Source organism: Pelophylax lessonae, assembly GCF_965119305.1.
Source record: "Pelophylax lessonae genome assembly, chromosome: 4".
NCBI classification, from domain to species: Eukaryota; Metazoa; Chordata; class Amphibia; order Anura; family Ranidae; genus Pelophylax; species Pelophylax lessonae.
Genome location: NC_138771.1, coordinates 570,180,840 through 570,190,528, shown reverse-complemented (window position 1 = coordinate 570,190,528; position 9,689 = coordinate 570,180,840). Strand labels below are relative to the sequence as shown.

Genomic DNA, 9,689 nt, shown 5'->3' with positions numbered 1-9,689 from the left:
TAGGATGGGCCCCTCCTGGTGGGTTCTTGCAGAAGAAGGGCTGACGCTGCTCCAGGTGAGACCAATTTGTTCCTTGATAATTGAGTTTAAGTCCAGTCTGTGGTCTGGTCAACTTGTATATTCAAGAGAGAAAAAGGTGACCTCACTTCAAGATGCAAGGAAATATTTATGCAACATAGAGTAATAAAATCATACCAACTTCATGACACACATGAAAGGAGCAAGGTTGACGCGTTTTATGAACCCAATTGCTTAGTCATATCCTTTTGGTGGGTGACCTGGTGCATTTTTCTCCTTAAAAATACAGCAGTGCCTGCAGAGAATGATTTTCCAGCATGCTGTATAATCAATTGATCTAGAGGTCCTAATCCAAATAGTGAAATTTCCTTTGTGTGTCAAATCTAAAAGAAATATTGTCACCCTAAGATTAGACCAATATTATATTTCTAAAAGCAGTCCCCTTTTTAGTTGGTGACCTGGGGCATATACAGTGTTCCCTCTTAAAAATCTGGCTCCTAATCCAACTAATGAGCAAAACTTCCTTTACGTGTCAAATCTATAAAGAAATATTGTCTAAGATTAGACAAATATTATATTTCAAAGAATTGGTCCCCTTCTAGAAGGTGACCTGGGGCAAAACTGCCCCCTTTTAAATCCGGCACTGCCTGCAGCTAATCATATTCCAGCAAGCTGTAACTAAGTAGAACTACTTCACTACTGTACTTAAGTACCGAAAGGCGGTATCTGTACTTTCTTAGAGTATATTTTTTTTCTCCTACTTCCACTTTTACTTCACTACATTTTTTCAATGATTTCAATACTTCTACTCCGATATTTTTTTTTTGTGCTGCATAGTTACTCATTACAATTATAAAAATTACCACTGCCAGAACAGTAGATGGCAGGTTTCATGAAGCTCAAAACATGTGTATTATCAGCGCATATGAAAATAAATGCTACTGTATGCATAAATAAAAGCTGCATTTGAAATAATAAAAAACAATTTGATGTTCAAATTTTTGACTTCTTTCTTTAATAACTACATAACACAGTACTTGTACTTTTACTTTCAGTACTTGAGTAGCAATTTTTTTTTTCAAAACTACTGGTACTTTTACTTTCAGTACTTGAGTAGCAAAATTAAAAAAAAAACTACTTGCAATACTTAAGTACAAAAAATGTTGAATACTTCTACTCAAGTCACTTTTTGATCAAGCACTTGTACTTTTACTCAAGTATGGGTTTCGAGTACTTTATACAACTCTGGGCATATTTGCCCGCTTATAAATCCGACTCCTAATCCAATTCATGAGCAATTAATTTCCTTTGCGTGACAAATCTATAAAGAAATACTGCCCCCCTAAGATTGGACAAATATTATTTTTCGAAAGGGGTCCCCTTCTAGTAGGTTACCTGGGGCAAATTTGCCCCCTTTAAATCCAGCACTGCCTGCAGCGAATCATTTTCCAGCAAGTCGTAAAATCATTCAAACTACAGCTCCCAATCCAATTATTGATTACATTTCCTTTGTGTGACAAATCTATAAATAAATATCGTCACCCTAAGATTAGACATTATATTTCAAAAAGGGGTCCCCTTCTAGGAGGTGACCTGGGGCATAACTGCCCCCTTAGAAATCCGGCACTGCCTCCAGTGAATAATTTTCCAGCAAGTTGTAAACTCATTCGATCTACAGCTCCCAATTCAATTATTGATTAAATTTCCTTTGTGTGACATATCTATAATATTGCCACCCTAAGATTAGGCATTTTATTTTGAAAAGTGGTCCCCTTCTAGGAGGTGACCTGGGGCATAATTACCCCCTTATAAACCAGGCAGTACCTGCAGTGAATCATATTCCAGTAAGCAATAAAATCATTCGATCTACAGCTTCCAATCCAATTATTGATTACATTTTCTTTGTGTGACAAATCTATAAAGAAATATCGTCATCCTAAGAGTAGACATTATATTTCGAAAAGGGGTCCCCTTCTAGGAGGTGACCTGGGGCATAATTGCCCCCTTAGAAATCTGACACTGCCTGCAGCGAATCATATTCCAGCAAGCCGTAAAACCAATCGATCTACAGCTCCCAATCAGATTATTGATAACATTTCCTTTGCGTGACAAACCTATAAAGAAATATCGTCATCCTAAGATTAGATATTATATTTCGAAAAGGGGTCCCTTTCTAGGAGGTGACCTGGGGCATAATTGCCCCCTTATAAATCCGGGACTGCCTGCAGCGAATCATATTCCAAAAAGCCGCAAAATCATTCGATCTACAGCTCCCAATTCAATTATTGATTACATTTCCTTTGTGTGACAAATCTATAAATAAATATCGTCACCCTAATATTAGACATTATATTTTGAAAAGAGGTCCCCTTCTAGGGGGTGACCTGTGGCATAATTGCCCCCTTATAAATCTGGCACTGCCTGCAGCAAATCATATTCCAGCAAGCCGCAAAATTAATCGATCTATAGCTCCCAATCAGATTATTGATTCAATTTCCTTTGCGTGACAAATCTATAAATAAATATCATCACCCTAGGATTAGACATTATATTTAGAAAAAGGTTCCCCTTCTAAGAGGTGACCTGGGGCATAATTGCCCCCTTATGAATCTGGCACTGCCTGCAGCGAATCATATTCCAGCAAGCCGCAAAATTATTCGATCTATAGCTCCCAATCAGATTATTGATTAAATTTCTTTTGTGTGACAAATCTATGAATAAATATCATCACCCTAAGCTTAGACATTATATTTTGAAAAGGGGTCCCCTTCTAGGAGGTGACCTGGGGCATAATTGCCCCCTTAGAAATCCGGCACTGCCTACAGCGAATCATATTCCAGCAAGCTGTAAAATCATTCGATCTACAGCTCCCAATTCAATTATTGATTACATTTCCTTTGTGTGACAAATCTATAAAGAAATATTGTCATCCTAAGAGTAGACATTATATTTCGAAAAGGGGTCCCCTTCTAGGAGGTGACCTGGGGCATAATTACCCCCTTATAAATCCGGCAATACCTGCAGCGAATCATATTTCAACAAGCCGCAAAATCATTCAATCTACAGCTCCCAATCAGATTATTGATTAAACTTCCTTTGCGTGACAAATCTTTAAAGAAATATCATCACCCTAAGATTAGACATTATATTTCGAAAAGGGGTCCCCTTCTAGGAGGTGACCTGGGGCATAATTGCCCCCTTAGAAATCCGGCACTGCCTGCAGCAAATCGTATTCCAGCAAGTCGCAAAATCATTCAATCTACATCTTCTAATCAGATTATTAATTATATTTCCTTTGCGTGACAAATCTATAAAGAAATATCATCACCCTAAGATTAGACATTATATTTTGAAAAGGGGTTCCCTTCTAGGAGGTGACCTGGGTCATAATTGCCCCCTTATAAATCTGGCACTGCCTGCAGCAAATCATATTCCAGCAAGCCGCAAAATTAATCCATCTATAGCTCCCAATCAGATTATTGATTCAATTTCCTTTGTGTGACAAATCTATAAAGAAATATCATCACCCTAAGATTAGACGTTATATTTCGAAAAGGGGTCCCCTTCTAGGAGGTGACCTGGGGCATAATTGCCCCCTTAGAAATCCGGCACTGCCTGCAGCGAATCATATTCCAACAAGCCGCAAAATCATTCAATCTATATCTCCCAATCAGATTGTTGATTAAATTTCCTTTGCGTGACAGAAATATCATCACCCTAAGATTAGACATTATATTTCGAAAAGGGTCCCCTTCTAGGTGGTGACCTGGGGCATAATTGCCCCCTTATAAATCCGGCACTGCCTGCAGCGAATCACATTCCAACAAGCCGCAAAATCATTCGATCTACAGCTCCCAATCAGATTATTGATTAAATTTCCTTTACGTGACAAATCTATAAAGAAATATCATCACCCTAAGATTAGACATTATATTTCGAAAAGGGGTCCCCTTCTAGGAGGTGACCTGGGTCATAATTGCCCCCTTAGAAATCCGGCACTGCCTACAGCGAATCATATTCCAACAAAATAATAATGTAAAATCATTCGAACTTCTAGATTGTAAGCTCTAAAGAACAGGGCCCTCTAGTTCCTCCTGTATTGAACTGTATTGTAACTGTATTGTCTTCCCTCACATTGTAAAGCGCTGCGCAAACTGTTGGCGCTATATAAATCCTGTATAGTAATAATAATAATCTACAGTTTCCTATCTAATCAATGAGCAATGTAAAAAAGAAAAACTGTCCCAGCCACCCTCAGACAATTAATGATGTGCAGGAAAAAAAAATAAAACAATTCCCTCCGGGGGCACCCCAAGAAGCGTTCAGAGTTGGCCATCTCTGCATTGTAAGAAAATACTTTCCTGCTCGCTCTGCAGCCTATGTACTTCTTTCCCCCTGCGCATATCTAGAAGGTATGTTATTAATATTCTATTATTTAGATACAGTATGTGCAGCCTGCAAGCAGAATACAAATGAATGTTAAAATAGACACATATGCCAATCTCTTGACACCCCCACAGAAAGCCGTGTAAAAATAGAGCGTGAAACGCACGCCGTGCACAGCGATTAGACTGTATGTACACAAGAGAACACCAAAGCAAACATAAACAGGCGGAGAGGATGCGATAGATGCAGCCAGAGCTTGTAGCATCCTTCTGCTGAAAGGGGATGAGGGGGAGAGACGGGAGGGAGAGAGTGCAGGAAGGTGACCAGCATGCAGGAGGAAGCGATGTGTTTCGCCTGCATCAGCAACACTGCAGTGTGAGGGGACAGCAGGCAGGCTGCAGGATGCTGTGTACCCACAGCAAAGACGGATAGAGCGGAACAAGCACAAGAACAAGGTAGGTGATGCTTAGGATACCTTGTGGGATGCAAAGAGGGAAGAAGAAGAAGCAAGAGGGATCTGGATAGGGACTGCATGGAGCAGCACTCAGGGGTATGTGCTGGGGGTGCTACCCTGCGGGCATCGGTGGTGCTGGTAGGAGAGGGGGGGGGGGGGTGATGGAACCTGAACTGAAAAGGAGAAAAGGTGATCAAACAGCATATACTGGACAGGCTAAGCTGCAGGTATAGAGGGGAATCCATAGAAAAGAAGAGGTACAATATGTCGACTGCTGCTTTCCTGCAGAAATAGAGAGACCGAGGGGCTGCCGGTGGAAGAGGATGGGAGATAAATGATGGAAAGGCTGTAATGTGTTCACAGGGAGCCCCTGGAAAAGCAGCAGAAGGCGACGGAGATGCATGTGCAGGTATAGAGAGAGAGGACAATTCAATCACAGAGGGGAAGGAGAATTGGATATCTAAGGAGGGGGGTTTGGAGAGGGGGGAAAGGGATGTTTTAAGGAGAAGAGACAGGCATAGCACTGCAGTGAATGTGAGCAGCTTGTGTGTTGGGGAGAGGGATGTTTGTGTCCCAACAGGGGAGACGTCTGCAGGACGCAGTGTGGGACGTGTACAGCAAAGGCCATGGGGCTCAGGACGGCCGTAGACTTGTCACCGTCCACTCATTCATTGTGTTATGGCAGCGTACATCTGACAGCATAGAGTAATGTGTGTAAGCGCTGCACAATCTACTGCACGCCAGCCAGCCGTAGCTTCATCCGGCCGACACAATGTTTATTGACTTTTTAACAGCTTGCTTTTTTTTTTTTCTTCTATTTTTACAGATATGGGCCAGCCATAACAGAAGACGCTTGCGGAAAGCTTGACTAGACTGAAGAGCTGACACTCAAAACCCTCAGAAGCAGCTCCGCACTGTTTTTTCATTGTTTTTATTTTTTATTTTTTAAGGGGAAAATATAAGTGGCGACGACGACAGTTGTCATCCTCATCTGGGGGTTTGTGGCGGCCCGCTTTTGTCACACGGGGTCTTTTAAGAACAAGGTGGGGGGTTACTGGTGGGCAGGATGGCACAAGCCGCCAAACAGCTAAAAAAGATCAAGGATGTCGAAGCACAGGCTCTGGCAGAGCAGAAAGAAAAGGAGGAGTCGGATCGCAAGAAGAGGAGTCGATCCCGTGACCGTAAAAAAAAGGTGAGCAAAATGGGGGGGGGGATGAAGGGGTGCTGCTGAACGTGCACTGAGGATACAGGGAGGAACACTGACTGAGAGTAATGTGCTTCCTGTGCTTTGCTGAATCCGTCATAAATCATGCTTGCCCTATCATCACAGATTGTTCATATTTTTCCTGATAACTTGTAACATGTATCAAGAAAAATATATACATATATATGTATGTATGTAATATATGTATGTAACTTATTTTTATTTTATTTATTTTATTATGTGTATTTTTTTATTATATTTATTTTTTATAATTTTATTTTTATTTTGTATATTGTAAAATGATTTATTTTATTTATTATTTTTATTTTATTTTTGTATTTGTTTTGTTTGTTTTTTTTTTTTTCATCATTTAATTCTCATTTTATTTTGTATATTGAAATATGGTTCATGTGTGATATCAGGTGGCATAGTAGCTCTCCTCTTGTTTCCTTGCCAAAGTGTTGTAGGTTAGACTGAGAGCTCTGTGGTTTATGTTGTGGAAGTGCCTAGCCACTGTCATCTTGGCCTGAATAACTTACCTGGAATGACTCCTGGTTAGTGTCTGCCTACCACATATGACTTTGATACGGGCACAGTTGGCAAGCTGTTGGTATGATTTCCAGGGACACTGCCACCGAGTCGGTGTGTGAAGCCCATCCATCCTGGAGACATGAAACATTCTCCATTATCATATACTTACTATACTGGGCTAACATGCTCTTTAGGTTTTTTGATGCTGTTTTTCTTTTTGTAGTTTGTGGTTTTGGGCAGATTATAGGGTTTGCATCTAACTGGCAAAAAGAAAAAGTCATTATGGTGTCGAGCTGGCCAGGATTAAATAAGAAAAAAAAATAATAAGTGACTGTTGTGTACTTGAGCGCAGCTTATAAGAATCAGGTTGATCAGTCATTTTTTGTTATTTTGTCTTATTCCAGAATTGCTGCATATGTTCCATATGGTCTATATTTAAACCAAGTATTTTGGTGCACAGATGATCATTGTATGATGTTATTTGGGTTTTTGGAATGCTGAATGCATAGAAATGCTTGAAGTTAAATTGAAAATCCTCTTGTTTCCAGGTTAGTTATAGACATTGCAAGGATATTAGCAAACTTCACTGCACATTCTTACCTGCTTCTGCTCTGTAGAACCCGGGGCAGGCCACTACAGTAACTTCCTCTGATGGAAGGAAGTGATAATGCTTGGTAGACGTCTCTGCTTGGTATAATCACATTATCAGTCCTTGTGTTGTAATGTAGAGCTGGGCAGAGGCTGACTTACAACTTTCAGCCCAGGGGACAAGTACAATCCAGGGGCCCATGGTGCAGTGACTCGGCCCCCCCCCCCACTCTCCCTCTTCCCGGCCTCCTTTTGACCCCCATTCCAGGCTAAAGCTCCGCTCCAGGTACTCTCTACCCACCGGCCGAATCCGGGTTCCCAACCTGGCCAGCAGGAGGCGGTTGGGGGGAGCTGGGACAGCTCGGTTGGGGCTGGCCAGGGGAGAGTCTCCAGTGGGGCATGGAAACGGCTTCTGCTCAGACACAGTTTACCCCAACCATGCTTCTTCATCCTGCACTCAGTAGGTCACCAGTGGGGACTTTTTACTTATCTTCACCAGGAATCATTTAGGCATGTCTATGGCAGAAGCAGTGTAGCCTTTTTACAGGGCATCAGAGCGGCCCAGGGGGCATATGCCCCCCTGTCCTAGTCCTCCCCTGGGGCTACTAGGTTAATAGTTTTGCTTAGATAGAGAAATAAAATAATGGAATGGATGAACTGTTTTCTTTCCTGGAGAAAATGCTTCTTCCAGTTTCCTTTCTTGCTGATCATTCAACCAAAATCCTAGGTATTGGGTCTCTTCACCTGACCTAAAGGAGAAGAACATCCAGTTTCAAGTCTTATATTGCCCTTCATTAGAGATCACATAATCAAATGGCTAGGCTTTAGGTTATGTTACAGCAATTTAGGGAGCCTGGAGCCGCATTTTCTCCAGGGATAGTAATGTGGCAATACCCCCACAGGAGCTTATGGGAATGTTGGGCTCTCCTGCCATTTCCAGTGATAGCACACCGATGTTTGGGGTTTATTACTCCAGAAACAAAGTCTACAGATGACGACCAACAAATCAATAGGAGAAATAATAGCAACAATTCAATGATAGCAATGTATTTACAACTACAAGATGAAATGATCAAGGTGAGAGTTTGTTCTTTTTGCACCTGTGAGAGACCTTGCCTGAAGCGCACTAGACGAGTAGAAGATGATACTGCAAAAAGCAATAAAACAGCGCTTAATAGAACAAGTATACCCAGGTGCAGAGTATGAAGGATGCAGCAAACTATTGGGCCTGGTGACAATCTACTAGATCTCACACATTATATATTCCCATCGCACACATTCCTGGAATGAGCTCTCAAGGTACCGGGGGCTGCAGCGACCACCAGCTGGATACTGGAACGTACACGACAGAATGTAAATATTCACCAGCACACCAAGGATCTTCAATTTTGTCCAAGCCCTTTTTTACTGAAGAAAGATCACAGCACAAACTGTGTAGTGCAGCGTTTCAGAGCTGTGCAGGACCCCTTCATCAGGCATGGGATGTCTCATGCCTGACAAAGGGGTCCTACGTGAGTCCGACACGTTGCGCTACCCTGTTTATGCTGTGATCTTACTTCAGTAAAAAAAAACATTTTGGATGTAATTGAAGATCCTTGGTGTGCTGGTGACAGAGTTGTATAAAGTACTCGAAACCCATACTTGAGTAAAAGTACAAGTGCTCGATCAAAAAGTGACTTGAGTAGAAGTACTAAAGTATTCAACATTTTCTGTACTTAAGTATTGCAAGTAGTTTTTTTAAAAATGTTGCTACTCAAGTACTGAAAGTAAAAGTACCAGTAGTTTTGAAAAAAAAATTGCTACTCAAGTACTGAAAGTAAAATTACAAGTACTGTGTTATGTAGTTATTAAAGAAAGAAGTCAAAAGTTTGAACATCATATTGTTTTTTATTATTTCAAATGCAGCTTTTATTTATACATACAGTAGCATTTACTTTCGTATGCGCTGATAATACACATGTTTTGAACTTCATGAAACCTGCCATCTACTGTTCTGGCAGTGGTAATTTTTATAATTGTAACAAGTAACTATGCAGCACAAAAAAAAAAAATATCGGAGTAGAAGTATTGAAATCATTGAAAAAATGTAGTGAAGTAAAAGTGGAAGTAGGAGAAAAAAATTCTACTCTAGGAAAGTACAGATACCGCCTTTCGGTACTTAAGTACAGTAGTGAAGTAGTTCTACTTAGTTACTCTACATCTCTGGCTGGTGAATATTTACATTTAATCTACTAGATCTGTCTCACGGGCTAGAATCTGCCTGCAGTGGAACACTTTAAACATCAGGTTGGAGCATTACTCTTCAAGTGAAGGTATTTGTAACCCATAGGGGTAAAAGGTGTCTTCATAAAGTGTCCCAATCAAGCAGTTAACAAAAGGGTAACAATGACCCCTTTAACAAAGATTCCACCAGGGGAGGACTGGGCCAGGGGGCAGAGGGGCAATTGCCCCCTGGGCTGCTCTGATGACCCATAAAAAGGCTGCACTGCTTCTGCCACAGACATGCCT

The 9,689-nt window shown here is 41.1% G+C and overlaps 1 protein-coding gene across 3 annotated transcripts in view; it reads left to right on the top strand.

Moving 5' to 3' along the window:
- The first annotated feature begins 4,705 nt into the window (after window positions 1-4,705).
- Window positions 4,706-9,689, top strand: part of ANK1 (ankyrin 1) — a 409,057-nt gene continuing 404,073 nt past the window's right edge. For all 3 annotated transcript variants that reach the window (XM_082256778.1, XM_082256779.1, XM_082256777.1), the window contains exons 1-2: window positions 4,706-4,859; window positions 5,685-6,050. In XM_082256778.1, the coding sequence (XP_082112904.1) occupies window positions 5,925-6,050 (126 nt within the window). In that variant the 5' untranslated portion in view covers window positions 4,706-4,859; window positions 5,685-5,924. The remainder of the gene's footprint in view (window positions 4,860-5,684; window positions 6,051-9,689) is intronic.